General features: G+C 40.9%; 4 protein-coding genes across 4 annotated transcripts; 1 reads left to right on the forward strand and 3 right to left on the reverse strand.

Moving 5' to 3' along the window:
• Window positions 1-369: 369 nt before the first annotated feature.
• On the forward strand, window positions 370-7187 carry LOC145917747 (kelch-like protein 12). The gene is made up of 8 exons (XM_083003020.1): window positions 370-393; window positions 710-865; window positions 1116-1259; window positions 1321-1426; window positions 1885-1976; window positions 2489-2669; window positions 3135-3275; window positions 6868-7187. The coding sequence occupies exons 1-8, from the start codon at window positions 370-372 to the stop codon at window positions 7089-7091; spliced, it is 1068 nt and encodes a 355-aa protein (XP_082859146.1). The 3' UTR covers window positions 7092-7187.
• Window positions 7150-8696, reverse strand: LOC145917748 (uncharacterized). Its single transcript, XM_083003021.1, has 2 exons — window positions 7397-8696; window positions 7150-7313 (listed from the first exon to the last, which is right to left on the reverse strand). Exons 1-2 carry the CDS (start codon window positions 8694-8696, stop codon window positions 7150-7152), a joined length of 1464 nt encoding a protein of 487 aa, XP_082859147.1.
• Window positions 8697-8881: 185 nt separating this feature from the next.
• On the reverse strand, window positions 8882-10004 carry LOC145911634 (uncharacterized). The gene is made up of 2 exons (XM_082999042.1): window positions 8990-10004; window positions 8882-8928 (listed from the first exon to the last, which is right to left on the reverse strand). The coding sequence occupies exons 1-2, from the start codon at window positions 10002-10004 to the stop codon at window positions 8882-8884; spliced, it is 1062 nt and encodes a 353-aa protein (XP_082855168.1).
• A 4292-nt stretch (window positions 10005-14296) lies between these two features.
• LOC145917752 (uncharacterized) lies at window positions 14297-15190 on the reverse strand. The gene has a single exon (XM_083003024.1). The coding sequence runs from the start codon at window positions 15188-15190 to the stop codon at window positions 14297-14299; it is 894 nt and encodes a 297-aa protein (XP_082859150.1).
• Window positions 15191-18185: the final 2995 nt, after the last annotated feature.

The raw sequence follows: 18185 nt of genomic DNA on the forward strand, positions 1-18185 counted from the left end.
TTGTTATTCCTTGACAATTACATTGGCTTAACTTTTGTAACTATTCTGGAATGCAACCTACTAGATTTATTTATTTTTTGCTATGGCCCTTGTAATGTTTTTATTTGAACGGGACTGATGTATGTTATTATATGTAAATTACATACCATATTCCAAATGGTAAAGTTGTAAATTTTTGTCAGTTCTTTAGACCAGATTGTGTGTGTTTGTTGTGATTGGTTGACTTTGTTTTCTTATAGATGCGCGAGAAATACTCAGATTTTATCAAGGTTGACAATATTCCACCAAAAAGACTGGAAAGTGTATTGGATTATATTTACACTGGTGATATTGAAGTAACAGAGAAAAATGTGTTGGAAGTGTTGGAAGATGCTGATTATACACAGATGCAAGGTATGCAAGTTTTAATCTTTACTAATGTTAATGTGTTAAGAGTGATTATTTCAATATATATGTTCTACATGTGTATTTATTTATTTGCAAACCATGACAATTTTGCATATTTTAGGTTAAAATTTTTGTTTTTGACTATTGTCACGTTGTTGACACCAGGGACAAAACAAATTATTTGTAATCAATGGAGAAGTGAGCACAGATATTACTTCTGAATTGGGTGTGGCTGAATTTTGTTTTATCTACACTTTCAGAGTTGAAGTCATTTTGTTGTCGAGTCATCCTTAAAATGACTTCAACCGACAACTGTTTGAAGCTAAGAGCTTATGCTACTCGATACAATCTTGCTGATGTGGAAAAGAAAACAAACCAAATGATTGTTGATAACATTGCAACAGTTGTACAACATGATGATTTCATGCAACTTGATGTTCTTGATATGTCTGCAATCATGAAACAGAGAAACAAAGGGGTAATTGTGATTAATTTGTTTTTCTAATATATTTTGTGATTAAAATTATTAAGACCGATTTTGTTTTTTGAGAATTTTTTATTTCTATATTTAAAGAAGCTTAAATAGTGATTTAAACTCTGTGATGTTTCACCTTTCGTTTCATGCTCTTGGTGTAAATTTAGTATTTGATGTAGTCACCGGTGACATTAATCACTTCGTCGTTTGTTTAAACTGTTACTTGTTATTACATATTAGTTGTTGAATGTAGATGGAAGAAGCTGTTTTTACTGGAATGGTTCGATGGGTCAATTTCAATCCTTCCCATCGAGAGGATTTGTTTGTGAATCTTTTCTCACAACTTGATCTTTCATCTATTTCCACTCAGTTTCTTACAACTACAGTTAGAAATGAAGTAAATTATAAAGTTTGTTATTTTTGGACCTGTGACTTTTTAACATTTGTGTTTTTTTCAGCCTCTTATGAGAAATAATGTTGAATGCAGCAATGCAGTTTTGGATGCTTTGTCAATGAAATTTGAAAAACCAGGAACAAGAGGAAAAGCAAGTTCAGTTAAAAAAGGTGCAAAATTTTTTATTTAATGTCACATTCAAAGCAATTTGTTACATCTGCCATATTTACACCACCCACATATCTTATGACTTTAACCTCCACTTAAATTTCCCACTTCACATTTACTCATGGCAAATAATATTGCAAATATGTGGTCAGAATCCAGGGACAGTGAACTACCAACAAGTTAGGGATACAATTCTGTGGCCTGAGATTAAACAAAGGTCTAAAAATAAAACTACATCGAATACAGAAAGATGTGCTTCATCATAACTTGCAAAATGTGTTAGTTTCATAGCTGAATTTAAAAATGTAACTGAAGGTTGTTAAATACAAACTCTAATGAAATAGGTTGATTTACAAAGGAACAACTTCACCTGAAAAGGGGAAATATGTTTCCATTGTTATCACCATAATTATTTATTTTACACAAACCAAAACCATAACAAGCATTGTTTATGTTTTAGATTTGTCAGGATTTCTTCTCATTGGTGGAGATAATTCAAAACAAGATTGTGTGAAATGGAATGTTACCACAAAACAACATGAACATTACCCAGTATGTACATTGCTTGCTGTCAAATGGTTTTGCTCATTTAACGTACTTTCCCATGAAAATACATGCTTTTTTTGTGTGCAAGTAAATATAAATTTGTAGTTAAGTTATCAAATATACTGCTATTTTTGCTGCCAGGCATACTTATTAATCCCTCAGGGTGGAAGTCTCGCCGGATGGCAGACGGAACGTCGGTTTCAAATAAACACTAGAAACTTGAGTGCCAGAAGAACAATTCTGATTAATTAAGTTATCAAGACTGCAAAAGTCCAGTGACATTTCGGATTTAATGCAAGATATGGCCACTGATATTCTTTTCAAAATTTATTGCACAAGAAAAAAATAATGCAACATGCCCTGGTTTAGTAAAATGACTTGACAAAATATGTTCCATAGTATGTCATGTTTTTTTCTATTATTCGAGTTACATGTTTTAAGATAGAGACTTTTCTTTTATTTAGAAACATGTAAATCACTTTAATGTATTGTTTCATGGTCATTAAATTTTGTTAAAGAAAATGATCACAGACAGAGTGAACTCAGCTTCAGCCAAATTTGGTGAAAATGTTTATGTAATGGGTGGAGATGGTCCAACACAAAGTTGTGAGATGTTGAATTTGGAGGAACGTAAAAACTGGGTAAAAATTGCTAATTTATCGGAAGGTCGACGTTATGTTGCATCTGCTGTTGTTGGAGGTTGGTGTGGTTATTTCCGAAATTGTTGATTACTAAACCAGGGGCTGTTCCAGAATTAAAGGATTGGGGAAGCCCCCTACACAAATTGTCATGGCAATAAAAAGTAACGCGGTGGCTGACAAGGGGTTTTGTTAATATTTATTTCCGTTCATTACTAGTGTGCCTTTGTGTGGTTTATGACTATCTTCTCATCTCTCAACCAACTCATTCAAATTGCCCACCATAACTTTTGTAAGTAATAACCCAGAGAAACTTTGTGCATTCTGCCCTGACTTCATAAGCAAAATTTGTTTGCACATATAACAGTATTACTGACACTTTACTGACAAGTTACCAATTGAACAGAAAATTGTTCAACTAAGTTTTTGCAAACATTTTGTAAATATTTGGTGAATATTTAGATGTTTATCAACAATTATAACTTTTATGGACAACCTTGTTTTCACAAAATACAAACAAATTTAGATGATGTGTATCTCACGGGGGGTCATGGAAACCAAGGAGCATTTTCATCAACTTTGTGTTATTCTGTACAAGAAGACAGATGGAGAAAAGGATTTGACATGTTACAACCAAGATATACACATGGAATGTGTTCAATTGACAGTAAGAATGCATCTGAGTTTATTTTTGTGTGGAAATAATCTCATTACTGGATCCAGTCCTAAATAGTTGGCATGCATCTGAAACAACAGCATAATTAACCGTAAACCATAAATTAAAGTATTCAGTAAATTCACGCTATTTACCCCAACAATATTCACTCTTGGCCGTGAAAATGTTGTGAAACGCCGACCTCAAACTTACAGAAAAACAGGAAATATTCCATCTTGTTTTTATAGTTCTTTATTGCATGAATATCAACCATAATATTGATTAATCTCTGTTACGACCGCTTGTGCGCAGCCTGGTCCTGCGCTGTCGTCCCACTAGGCAAAAACGCGCCCACCCAACTTCATAACCAACAGGACAATCCACTCCTGGTCGTCTTGTGTAATTAGGTTGCGTAGCGGTTTTTCTGCAACCACAACAATCATGAATAGCGGATTACCACGTCACAATGTACGTAGTGAAACAATGGACAACAAAATATGCCTCCTTATTCAGTTTACAAATTGTATCTACGTTAACATTTTAAATGTACAAGACTCGGAAATTATGTCGCCGTGTCAAAGCACTTCACAAGTTCAAAACAAAAAGAAACGTACCAACTGTGGGGTGACCCAGGTCTGTACTAGCCTGCGGCTAGTGGTTTCACCAACGTTCAATTCAGATAATGTTTTAACCCTTATTTTGACTATAAACCAGATATATAGTTAGCATTTTAACAGCAGTACAATTCAACAGCAGCACAATCTCGCCCACAACATGTCGTCCTAAAGACAGCCACATGCGCGGATGAATACAAACACGGTGAAAGTCAAAATCAGCCATGCGTTAATTCTCGCTGTAACATACCCCACGACGATGTACGAACCCATGAGAACATCTAAACACACAAACAGCGAGAACGAAAACGAACGAACAAACAAACACAAGCCTTCATTATCAGGCACAGCTTCGCGATTGGTCGCTTGAACGACCCGGGTGTGTTTTCACCAAAGCACTACGCACGAACCCGAACTTATCCGGGTACGTTTCCACAATCCTTCCGGTTAACCATTTTCCTCGTGGGGCCGAAGTGTCCACCAACAGGACAAGATCATCAACCTCGAGGTTCCTTTCGGGAAATTGCCATTTCTGACGTGTCTGCAGCGTCAGCAGGTACTCGTTTGTCCATCGGATCCAAAACTGGTCTGCCAAATATTGAACCTGGCGCCAGTGTCGTCGAACGTAGTTGTCTTCTTTCACAAATATTCCTGGTGACGACGTTTCTTGTCGCCCAATCAACAGTAGGTGATTCGGCGTCAGCGGCTCTCTGTCGGCCGGATCAAGACTAACAGGGGTGAGAGGCCTCGAGTTCAAGATGAATTCGACCTCGACGAGCAGCGTGCTCAGAGTCTCGTCGGAAGGCATCTGTTGTCCCAACAAGACGTTTAAAATTTTGCGCACTGAACGAATCATGCGTTCCCAGACGCCACCCATATGGCTGGCGGCGGGTGGATTAAATGACCAGTCAACGCTCCACTGACGTAGACGTTCCTCGACGTGTTTTAGGTTCCATTTTTCCAGGGATTCGCGCAGTATGCGCTCCGCACCCACAAAATTTGTGCCATTATCACTAAATACGCGTCTGGGCTTCCCACGTCGCCCAATGAACCTTCTGAAGGCATCAATAAACGAGTCGGTAGATAGCGAGTGCGCAACCTCCAAATGCACGGCACGAACAGTCATACATGTGAAGATGCAACCATACCTTTTGACTTCGCTTCTTCCCTGTTTGACAAGCATAGGTCCGAAGTAATCCACTCCAACAGATGAAAACGGAGGCTCGCCCGGAATCGTGCGCTCAACAGGCAAGTCAGCCATCATCTGCTTCGACACCGATGCATTTATTTTTCGACAAAGTACACAATTTCCAAGGATTCTTCTCACTGCAACTCCACCTCGCACAATCCAGTATTTTTGACGAATATCTGACCAAGTGTGCGACATTCCAGCATGACAAACATTCACGTGAGACTCACGTATAATTAAAGTAGTAATATGATGTGCGTTTGGTAAGACAATTGGGTGCTTCAAGTCGAATGGTATTGGCGCCCTTTGCAGACGACCACCCACTCGCAAAACGCCATCAATCAAGACTGGACTGAGTCTGTACAATGTTTTCGACGGAAGTTTCTTCATATTCTTCTTCCTTTCACCACGACCGACGTCTTCACACTTACACAGTGCATCCAATTCTTCCGAAAATTCCCATCGCTGGACATATTTGACAATCGCGATTTCAGCCCTTGCAAGATCCACGACAGTCATTCCCTTAGACTGCGGTTCTCTTCGAGATTGAAGATAGTCCACAAACCGCTGGAGCCACGCTACTGCCTGCTTTAACTTCTTCCATGAAGAATAGCGCTGAATCAAGTCATCAAACAAATGACGCTCCTCAGTAGCATGCAAAACCATCGTTTTCTTCGGCTTTAGGTTCAAATATTCTTCGGGCATGTCCCGGACGTTTATAGGATTCGCAGGCCAGCGACTCTCGTCTTTGCACAGAAACAATGGCCCAGAGAACCAACGCTTGTTTTCGAGAAAGGCCCTGACAGTAGACCCGCGAGATGCATCATCGGCCGGGTTCTTTTCAGTAGGAACATGCCTCCACTGCGACGCGTCCGACCCTTCTTCAATTTTTGCTAATCTGTTGGCGACAAAGGTACAAAAACGTTTACTCACACTGTTTATGCTTTGGAGAACTGAAGTCGAGTCGGTCCAAAAAACAGATCGTTCGACACTCAGATCAAGTTCCTGCCTCAAAACTTGATCCATTCTAACAGCAAGAGTAGCTGCCGTCAATTCCAATCTGGGTATGGAAACTGTCTTCAAAGGTGCAATGCGAGCCTTCCCAGCAACAAAGGCACAATGCACACTGCCTTGCTTATCAACCGTTCGCAAATACGCGACTGTCCCGTATCCACTGGAAGACGCATCTGCAAAGTGGTGCAGCTCACACCTTTCGACTTCATGTGCGGTTGTCTGGAAGCACCTTTCAATCTTAATACACGATAGACGTGGAAGTTCAGAAGTCCATGCATTCCACCTTTTTCCTATATCAGGTGGAACTTCCTGATCCCAGTCATACTTTTCTTTACAAAGTTCTTGCAACAACATTCGTGCATGCAATATTACCGGTGCAACGAATCCTAAAGGGTCAAACAAAGAACTGACCATAGAAAGTATTCCTCTCCTCGTCGCAGGCTTTTTCTTAACTTTGATGTCGAATTCGAACGTGTCAGAGCGATAATTCCACAGCACTCCGAGCACACGTTCCATGTTCTTCACATCAGCATTTAACACAATTGACTGCACTGATCTATATTCGGCTGGGATTGACGACAACACAGCCTCGCTGTTGCTTACCCATTTTCTGAGCCGAAACCCTCCAAGTTGCAACAGATCCTGCAACTCGCCAGCCAATTTGATCGCCTTATCTTCAGTTTCGACGGATTTCAAACAATCGTCCACATAGAAATTTCGTTTCACGGTTGCGACCGCTTCGGGACTAAAATTACCTTTATTATCTTCAGCCGTTTTTTGTAAACAGAACCCAGCACAACAAGGAGACGAGGCTGCGCCAAATATATGTACCAGCATTTGGTAGTCTTCGGGTTCGCACGACAAATCGCCTTCAGGCCACCAAACGAATCTCAGCACGGATGTATCAACTTGGTCCACCCTCACCTGATGAAACATCGCTTCAACGTCAGCGACCAACGCTACTGGTTCCTGGCGAAACCGAACAAGTGTCCCAAAAAGGCTGTTGATTAAATCTGGTCCTTGTAAAAGCTGATCGTTTAGCGACGTATTTTGAAATCTGGCGGCACAATCAAAGACAACCCTCACCTTTCCCGGTTTCTGCGGGTGTGTCACTGGGTGATGCGGCAGGTACCAAACAGCGCCATCCTCCGGATTCTTGTCGTCGCTGTTTAAACGCCTGGCATATCCCTCCTTCAGGTAGGTATCCAACGTTTGCTTGTACTTTCCATGCAGCTGTGAATTATTTTCCAATCGCCGTTTTAAGTATGACAAACGCTTTATTGCCATAGAACGGTTATTCGGTAGGTTTGGAGCACCTGGCCTCCATGGCAATCGCAGCTGATAATGTCCATCACGGTGCTTGACTGAGCCTTCCATCTGCTTCAATGCATACCTGTCTTCTTTCGACAGTGTTGTTCCAGGTGACAGCGCGGTAGGACCGAAGTCGCTTTCCCACATGCACTTTATTTGTTGGTGCAACATTTCGTCCTGTGAGTTTACAAAATTCACACATACCTGTGAATCATCTGAACCACGACCATGGCACGGACCCACAAGTGACCAACCAAGCATAGAACGCACGGCACTTGGCTCCTTTCGTCCGCCTCTTCTTTCATCGTTGATCCAGAACACCTCGGGAACGTTGGCTCCAATCAGCAACATTACTTCCCCATGGGGCAAAACAGGAAACTCCACATCGCGTAAATGAGGCCACCGCCAAAGCGATCCTTCTGGGACTTTGTTCGGAGAAACCGGCAAACTGTTTACACTCAAAACGTCATGCAATTGTACGGATTCCTTTCCATCAATCGACGCTACTGTCAGATCGACGGCCAAACCCTCCCTTTTCTGTGACCTATCACTTACTGTAGTGAAGGAGTACGTTGTCTTCTTCCCCACGACGTCTAGCTGCTTGATCAGCCTTTCATCACACAAGGTTGTGGTCGATCCTTGATCCAAAAAGGCGTACGTTTCCAGCTCCCTGCCATTACTGCCCGTAACCTTTACCGGAACAATATTAAGATAGACGCTTTCCGCATGAGTGCTCATACAAGTCCAGCTGACAGTTGCACTTGACGATGACTCCACTGAAGACTGCGTAGATGCTTCGCATACGGGCGCAGTTGAAGACGTCTTCCATTCCGTCCAGTGCAGAAGATTGTGATGCTTTCCGCGACATCCGCTGATCGTACAAGAACTTGGCAAACTACAAGTTCTTGCTATATGGCCTTTCATAAAACAATTATCACACAGCCGAGCTTGACGAAGAAACTTCCTTCGCTCAACGAAGATTTTTCGTTTAAATAAATCACAATTCGCAAGGTCGTGCAATTTGCTGCACAGAGGACATCCTGATTTCTGAGTGGTGCTCGGTTCGAACTTTCTGTCGTTTCTTGGAGCAACCGATGTTGCGTTGGTCGATGCTCTTATCTTCGTCGGAAGACCTTTGTTACGCTTCTGTTGCATATCCCTGTCCTTCCGAGGCCCTAACATACGACCAAACATCGTGTTCCCAATATAAGCTTCATTCTTAACAAACTCAACGAGGTGACAGAAACGAGGCTCTTCTCCACTTCTTTCAATGCCGGCTGCGTGTCTACGCCATCGGCCCTGCATTGTGAACGGCAACCACTTTACTATGTTCAACATATTTTCAAAGTTGTTGATGTCTGCAAAGTATCCCAGATGAGTCAGAGTCACCAAACACTCCTCTAAGGCTCGTGCAAGTTCCGACAATTCGTCGGCATCGTCGGATCTCAGGTAAGGCCAATGACCTAACTTTTCCACGTACGCACGTGCGATTACAAGAGGACGACCGTACCGTTCGTATAGCAACTCTCGGGCCTTTCTGTAACCATACGTAGGTTCCAGACCAATACAAAAGGAGATCATGTCATACGCTTCCTTACGACAGTACTGAATCAGGTAGTTCAGCTTTGCGCTGTCACTGTCTACGCGACGACCAATACTTTCATCGAAGCTTATCATGAAACGCGTATACATTAGTGGATCACCTTCGAAATACAACAATTCCGGTCTGGGAAGGTCCATTCCTGCCTTTAACACAGCAGCAACACGGTACAAGTCACTCACCTCCGGCTCATGATTCGCCACATCCGGTTTTGACTTAGGTTCACTGCATGAAGAGGTTGGACTGTCCATTACCACCTTCACCTCGTCGTTACTGTTCTTGACATCGTCGGACTCAAACACTTGATTTTTCTCTTTTATTTCCGGCAGTTTGGCCTGTGTAGAGGACGGGGAAAACTCAACGTTCCGATTCTGCGGAGAAAATCCATCAAAGCACGATCCCGATGATGACTTTCGTTCCCACATTTCAGCTTCCATTGTCGCAGCCTTTAATTTATGGTCAGCTTCAAGAATTTTTATCTCATTTTCTGCTTCCATCTTTTTCTGCAAAAGATTGCTTTCAGCTTCCATCTTTTTCTGAAGAAGCTTACTCTCGGCTTCCATCTTCTTCTGCAGAAACTCCTTTTCCAGAAGCGCAACCTCTTTTCTTACAAGAGCTTCAGTACGCCTGCAACTCGAGCTCGAGCTTACTCGTGAACTCGCTTTGCCTTTTGAACCGAAATCGCTGACAGACAATGCCTTGCTGTCACGCTCAGTTGGCCTTGGACGCATTACTTGCTCCATCCATTCATTTACACGTACGTCAAACTCTTGTTTGCCACTTCGTAAACTTGAAAGTGCAACGTTAATTTTCCTTCTGTCCCTTTTCTTTTTTACCGAATCCAAACGTATTGCATGTTTGTCAATACATTCGTCATACAAAAGGTCGATAGCCGAAGTTACCTCCTTTAACTTTTGCACATTCGAGGAGACGATCATTATTTTCTCAGCATCTTGATATGCCAGGTTAAGACGATGAACTAAATTGTCAAGGGTTTTTTGAGATTCAACCATCTTGCAACCTCTATCGAAACGTTACTCCGTAGTTGTCCGAGTAGGAACGTTGTCCAAGTTGAAAAACTTTAATGTTACGACCGCTTGTGCGCAGCCTGGTCCTGCGCTGTCGTCCCACTAGGCAAAAACGCGCCCACCCAACTTCATAACCAACAGGACAATCCACTCCTGGTCGTCTTGTGTAATTAGGTTGCGTAGCGGTTTTTCTGCAACCACAACAATCATGAATAGCGGATTACCACGTCACAATGTACGTAGTGAAACAATGGACAACAAAATATGCCTCCTTATTCAGTTTACAAATTGTATCTACGTTAACATTTTAAATGTACAAGACTCGGAAATTATGTCGCCGAGTCAAAGCACTTCACAAGTTCAAAACAAAAAGAAACGTACCAACTGTGGGGTGACCCAGGTCTGTACTAGCCTGCGGCTAGTGGTTTCACCAACGTTCAATTCAGATAATGTTTTAACCCTTATTTTGACTATAAACCAGATATATAGTTAGCATTTTAACAGTAGTACAATTCAACAGCAGCACAATCTCGCCCACAACATGTCGTCCTAAAGACAGCCACATGCGCGGATGAATACAAACACGGTGAAAGTTAAAATCAGCCATGCGTTAATTCTCGCTGTAACAATCTCAATTAAAACCTCGATTCAAAACTGATCGCTTATTTGTACGTCAAAAAACGCAGAGCTTACCTCATTGCTTGTTACGTAACATTACGACATAATCGTAATATGACGTCACAATAAATATTAACACAAGCGATTTTTCTTCAGATGTTTTGTTTTCTGTGGGCGGACATGATGGCAGACAACTCTTACAATCATGTGAATTCCACGATATTCGTGTTGGAACCTCCACAAGAATCGCTTCTCTCAATGAAGCAAGAAGTCATTTAACATGTGAAGAAATTGAAGGGAAGATCTATGCAATTGGTTAGTGATGAAAAGTTAAGTAATCAAATTAACAGTAAGTGGTTTTAAAGGAAACTTTATAAAATACAAAAATAATTCTTATTCGTCACCGGTAAATGTATCACATGATAAATATAATGGAGTTTCCTGAAAAGAATCCTAAACATAAAAACTAGTAGATATAACTATAAAGTATTAACCTAAAAACAATAAAAAGTTTTACTTTAAATCTGACAGGAGGTGAAGGTCTTGGCATCCTGCAAACAGTTGAAGAATACGAACCTAGAGTCAACAAATGGAAACATGTTTCTCCTCTCCTAAATACTCGTTTCCATCACTCTGCTTGTGTTATTGATGGGAGGATTTATGTTGTGGGTGGATTGAGGTAAGAATAGCTATTATGACGTCACTATAGTCCACTGTTTCCCGTTTTATGTGAAAATGTAAATGTTGAGAAACTGGGACAAGTGGGATATACGATGTTATACTTGATTAACAACACGCATAAAGCGTTTGTTAAATTTAAACAATTGCTTTATACAAGGTTGTATGCATGGTTTGGTTTAGTGGTGTAGGGGTCTGCGGGTGTACGTTGGTTTGTTTTTGTTAACTTATAAAACTTCTTTCTAGTGAAAAACGTTGTAGAACAACTTGCCTGTGTTTTTTGTGTGCCTGAATCATGAAACTGTATCATGTTTGTTTTATAGGAACTGGGGTGAAGGACTCACATCAGTTGAAGTTTACGATCCAACCTCAGATGTCTGGACACATGCTTTTGATCTTGACAAACCAGTTTGTAATGCGACTATTGTTGCTGTTTGATATGTTTCTATCTTTGGGAGTAGTTGATATTTAACTGAGTTTGCTTACGGACAAAGATGCTCAAGTGAAAGTTTTTGTCAAAATATCGTTTTATGCAACTTAACCAATTGTTTTCTATTATTGCAACGCTTTCTGATTTATTTTCAAATCATGTATTTGTGTTTGAAAACCGTTGTATTTTGTGATAATAACAGTTCTCCGCAAAATAGCAATTATTCCTTTTGACGATTTCCCACGTGATTCTGCAACGAATTTATAATTTCCACTTTTACAATGGGTCAGGTTGTGCATTATGTTCAATACATGTGTGCCTTTTGCGAATCTTGTTTTCACATGTGAATTATCAAGTGTTACTCCTCGCTATATAACGTCCAAAGCAGTCGGTTGCAATCGATCACCTCCCAGTGCAACTAGCTGTGATCCTGTTGCAGACTGTGATTCTCCGTGGGGAAATCACCTTCACATGGGCGCCTGACTCGATAACCCTTATGGTTTTATCGGTGCCCAAACTATTTTGTGTTTCATGTTCGTGTACGTTGTAGCTTGTAAAAATAAAATAGATTTGATTTTGTCAATAGTTTGGTATTCGTGGAAGGGAATGTTTTTTTAAGTGCGGGACCTACCAGGCAGGTCTGATTTTGTCAAAATTTGTTGTTGAAAACCCCCTTCCCCGGAATATAAGATAAAAACAGCCACTACTTCAGGATAAATAAACAAGCATGTATAAAGCAAAATTTACGTTTATCGAATGCATAAATTATCGAGGAACATTAGTAGGAAACACCAAAAGCGACAATTTACTTGTAGGCGAAGAATAACGTGAGGAGTTAACGGCAAACCTGGATGTGGTGAGAGCTTTTTCTGTGGTCATCAGCCCTTGATCGTGTGGATAATAAATATTTTTTGTACAACTATAAAAAATCGTAAATATTAATATCTTTTGCGCGACTTTGTAAACGAACTCAGAGAATTAGGAGAACAAATTTGGTTACATTGTCTTCTGATTCACATGCTGCGATTTCATATATTTACAAGGCAATAAAATTATATTCTTTTCTGCTTTGCCTAAACGCAATTAGTTACCGCTTCACTAAACGCGTTTTATTGCAGAACTCCCATCTATAAACACCAGCAACGCATTTTCAGCCAATCTTTACATTAAATTGCATGTGACGCGGATAAATAAAACATTTTAATAATTAAACTAAGAGATGGTTATAACTTGAAAGAAAATTTTTTGGTAAAACAAGTAGATTGATACGGCGACCGGCTTTTGAGATGATCAAAGTCGCGTTCTTGCTATTGCGAACGAAATCGTGCGAAAGCGAGAATATTGTTGGGTGACGTCATAGAAGGCGCTTCAGTCGTGCGAGTGCTGGCAGCAAGCCTTATGTATAGGAATGGAAAACATTGTAAACCTGGTTTAGTATAGTTTTGCATTAAACAGGGGACAACAAGTGAGCAAGTGCAATAAACGGATTTCGATGTTAATTTGAGCTGCAGATAGATGGCCGCTATTTCGACCTATGAAGTCTTATGTAGTTGCATAATAATAAAACAGTTACTGGGACAGGGTGTTCTTGTGGTTAAAGCCTTTGTGATTGCTAACGTGATGCATGAACTTTTAAAAACACGACAGAAACAATAAACCGTCAATTAAGCAAAAGATAGAAGTAATTCTTTGCTTGGCAGTTGCGTTACCTACGAATTCGTGTCATAAATGATTAGATTAATTCGCCACAATCAACCACTATAACGCCCGTTAGATGCTCCCCGGTTCGTGGAGCGGAACGTCACACGAGGGAAAGGTCAAAACGCGCCTCCTGAACTTCCTCCGAATATATTCGCAGTTTTTTATTCGGACAAAGAAGACGGTTTCTGTACAAAATGCATCACATCAACAAATGCACTTTAAATTTACAATCAATACAGGCTCACCAAATGTTTTCGGAACCGGCATGCAATCGAACAAATTGCTAGTTCAGTGTTACGCCTAAACAAAGATGCAATGTATAGTCACAAATTCCCGTTACGACGTTACACACAATGCTTATCAATTGTTGTGACAACAAACCACAAACACCACTCGATTAAATGGCACGAACACTCTAAGAATAAACAAAGCTGTGTGAGTAACTTGTCTGACTAATTTACTTTCTAAGGTACAACGAATGGCATCTTAAGCCATTGCTTTCAAATAGCAATCAAGGTTAACGATAATACAGTTTATCCAATACGCATAAGCAACTCACCGATAATTAAGCTCTTTGCGACATAGAACCGTGCTCCACGGAAGTCAGACACAAAAAAGGACTAAACCACGTTTTCAGTCCAACAAAACTACCCGTTAACTGTTACGTCACAAACTACAATAGACTGCAACAATTATATCAGTGAAAGGAAAAAAGGCACATAAATAGAAATCAGGCAATTGCTGGCAAATAAGATGTAACATACCCCCCCACAATGTACGAATCCAAGGAGTACATGTCAACACAACAAACAAACATCGGACAGTAATTGCGAAAACAGTTCACCCGCAACTAATCACGCATCGCGACGTCGCGGCACAATAAGCACAATTTTGCGATTGGGCGTCTTAACGCACCAGTGTGAGTCTTCACGATCACCTGACGCACAACTCCTTTCCGATCAGGAAGTTCCTCAACCACTCGACCCAGGAACCACTTGCTGCGGGGCTGGTTGTTATCCGCCACAAGAACCACGTCATTGACCATAAAATTCGAATGTCCACTTGCCCACTTCGATCTGGGCATGAGCGTAGGCAGGTACTCGCGAGAACATCGCCTCCAAAACTGATCGGCCAGGTATTGTACCTGACGCCACCGGTTTCGATGGTAACAGTCCTTCCCCGTGAACAGTCCTGGGGGCATATTCGGCGCTGCACGTTGCAGCAGTAAATGATTGGGAGTAAGGGGCTCCTCATCCTTCGGATCGAACGTCACTGGGACCAAGGGACGGGAGTTTAGGATTGCCTCGACCTCTACCATCAGAGTGCACAACCGCTCATCACACAACGTCTGCTCCGAGAGCAGGGCGTTGAGAATTTTGCGCACAGAGCGTATCATGCACTCCCATACCCCACCCATGTGGCTGGCAGTGGGGGGATTAAAACTCCATGCAATTTCGCGTTGTTGCAGATATTGGTGAATCTGCTGTTGGTTCCATTTCTTCAGTTCTTCACGCAGGATACGCTCGGCTCCGACGAAATTCATGCCGTTGTCACTGAAGATCTGGTTTGGACGTCCACGACGACCGATGAACCGTCGAAGGGCCCCAATAAAGAAGTCGGTCGACAATGAATGGGCTATCTCGATATGTGCGGCCCTGGTGGAGAAACAAGTAAAGACACAACCGTACCTCTTTACCTCACTTCGCCCTTGCTTCACAAGAAAGGGTCCGAATACTGAATGCATTCTGGCTCTGCTGCCAATTCATCTTTCTGAAACATCGTTTGAGTCGTGTTTTGCTCAGTTTATATCATGAAGACTGGAGCGATTTCAAGCGCAATGTGTACTTTTGCCTCAATAAAAAATCACACGCACCGTTCGTATTTTCGCTGTAGCGACACAATTCTATTCCAATGCCGTTATTCGTGAACTAAATTTCCCTATGTTTGTTTCGTGCAATTCCAGTTTTGTGCATATATTCTCATGGCAATGTTCAATTCCAAGTGCTCTTGTTAAAAGTTTGGTGAAAGAAATTTAACATAGGATTCTGTGTCGATATTCGGATTCAGTTTGATTCCAAATAAATAATAACCTCGTGTTTTGGCTGATTACCTGAGGTTTGAACTAAGTTGGCTGCATTTACTATTAACATCTTTTCCTATACTGCTATAATTTAGAGCATTGGTTCTTAAACTTTCTTGGTCGCGCCCCGAGTTATTTTCTGTTAAACCTTGCGTTCCCAACTCCTCGAAAAATCCTATTCAAAAACATCTTGTTGTTCGTTTTTAATATCGCTCATCAGTGAGAGGGATGGGGGATGTTTATTACGTGGTTAAGTGGAAGACAATTCACACCGCGGATCTGCTGTACAGTCGGGTTTGTTCCGTGCTTTTGTCTTCCCACTCACAAGTGCAAAACAACCAGACAATAATCTAAAACTACTATTGTCAACATAATGAACATTATCGCGTCACAGTTATTTAAATTTAAGACAATCACCTGCTGTTGGCGCTTTTTCGACAAACCACTGCAGCGAAACTTTGCGATTAAATGTCATTTTTGTGTTAATTTGTGCAATTCGATTACTTTGCGTACGTACACGTCTGTTATTTTTTGTGTTAATCACTTCGTTCTCTACGCCAGATGGGTTAATTTCGCACATCTGTGCTAAACGATTTTGGTTTTAATTTCTCATCGACGTTTTATAATAATCCGTCCATATTCGCATTTTTCTCATTTCGATGATATTATAAATACCGCCACACGGCCTTAAGCTAAGGAGAGAAAACGAGAAAACGGACTGAGCGAGACAAAAGCAATTGAAGTATAACTCTCGTCGTTGCATTTAACGTTGTTTGTTTTGAAACAAGGTATGTTTGTTTAGCGTTTTATGTTTTAATTAAACAGTCGCAAAGATAGTTTTTTGGCAGATGTTTTTCTAGTCTTAGGAGTCAGATACACGGCGTGTTCATTTCTCTGCAAACGGTCCCTGCAAGACCAAATCTTCGCTGAAATTAATCGTAAGATTTCTGAAAACTGAAATATTATATTTGGATAGATTGCTGCTTGGTCGCTAGACGGGTATTCGAAAAAATTGAGGTCCCCCTTGTCAACCTTCCACGGCCCTCTAGCGGCCGCGCTCCCAGTTTAAGAACTCTTGATTTAGACAATATTAAGGCGTGCTATGCAAATTGCTGGGCCGACGTTTGAAAGACGCCTTTTTGGACATCGCCAGGTTCATCAACATTTGTAGAAACGGACCGGTTGGGTTCAATGCCTTCAGTTAGTTGTTTATTGACAAACGAATATAAAATACACAAGCATCGAGCCAATAATATGAATTTTGTGATCATGTCAACCTCAAGTTTGTGAGAATATCATCCTCATCTTCTCATCATCTTCGTTTCAGGGAAGAAGGTGAGTGAGGAACAGGAGACGGAACTTTACACGTTCGAACAACATGTCCTCCAGAAGATGATGAAGAAGAAGGAAGAAGAAGACAAAGACGAACATCTCATGACAATGATCGTTGAGCAGTAAGTTGGTTAGGATTCGAATCCACACAACAATGACTTCAAACCGATTCATCTGGATCAAACGTTTGCGTTGAAAGAACTTGATTTAATTCACAACAAATCGATAAGATTGATAGGATTTGCTACAAGTGAAGTAATTATTAAACCTTGAGAAAAGCAGAAAAAGTTGGAAATTCAAAAGGTCACAAGTTGCCCTATTACCACGTGAGCGATGACCTTGAAGCACAAACGAGGTCAAGCAATCGTGTTCAGTGCAAGCATCACATTAATGAGGCAGCTTGTGTATTTGTAATTGCCTAAATGTCTTTTTTGCCTGCGCTTGTATTTCTTTGCCACTTTTCCATTTTCCGTGTTATGTAAAAATGTTTTTTTTTCATTTGATTGATTTCCATCATTGCTGTTACAGACTTTTCTTTATTGTTTCTGCACTGATTTCTTTAAGTTTCGTATCGGCTACAACAGTGCCTTATTAAAAGTTGCTGTTTTCAACTTTGCGATTTTGAAATTGAATGATTTCGTAATTTAAACATTCTGCTTTCCTTTGAAACACTTTAAAGTGTGAACTATTTATTTAACCAGATAATAAAAATTCCGCGTGTATTTATTATCCTGACTGGAACAAATAATTGATTTATTAACTCTTACAATGGATTAATTTCAACACACATACTTCTAGTAGTTGGAAGTTTTGTTTCATCGTCTCCAACCATTGCACGTTTACAACGTTTCAATTATTGCACGTGGGTGATGGTAACAACCAATGACCACTGGGGTCGACACAAATTCCACGCTAGACCATTCGGAATACTTCCTGTACATGGACAATAGCACGACGGCTTAACTCTGTGGAAGGGTAGGATTGTGGTGACCCCCAACGAAGCCTGCCACAATGCTGTCTACCACTTCCCGCTGTCCTTCAGGGAGAGGGTACGTTCTGGCTAAGTAAGAGATCTGGGGGAGGAGTAATGTTTTAGTGAGGATGCTTTTCGAATCATAGGTCAGAAAGGGGTCGCTTATAGAGGAGACACGGGTGCGTAAAAAGAAAATGGCTTTGCGTCATGCCGCGGTTATTGAGCTGGGGTGTCCGTTTGGTATATTTAATGGGCTTATGGCCTTACTATTCCAAGTTATCTGATATTGGGTAAAGTTATGAGGGGGATTGATGGTGGCGATCGCCTGGGTTTTGGTGGGATTTACTGTTAAGC

Source organism: Ascidia mentula, chromosome 1, assembly GCF_947561715.1.
Source record: "Ascidia mentula chromosome 1, kaAscMent1.1, whole genome shotgun sequence".
In the NCBI taxonomy this organism is placed as follows: Eukaryota; Metazoa; Chordata; class Ascidiacea; order Phlebobranchia; family Ascidiidae; genus Ascidia; species Ascidia mentula.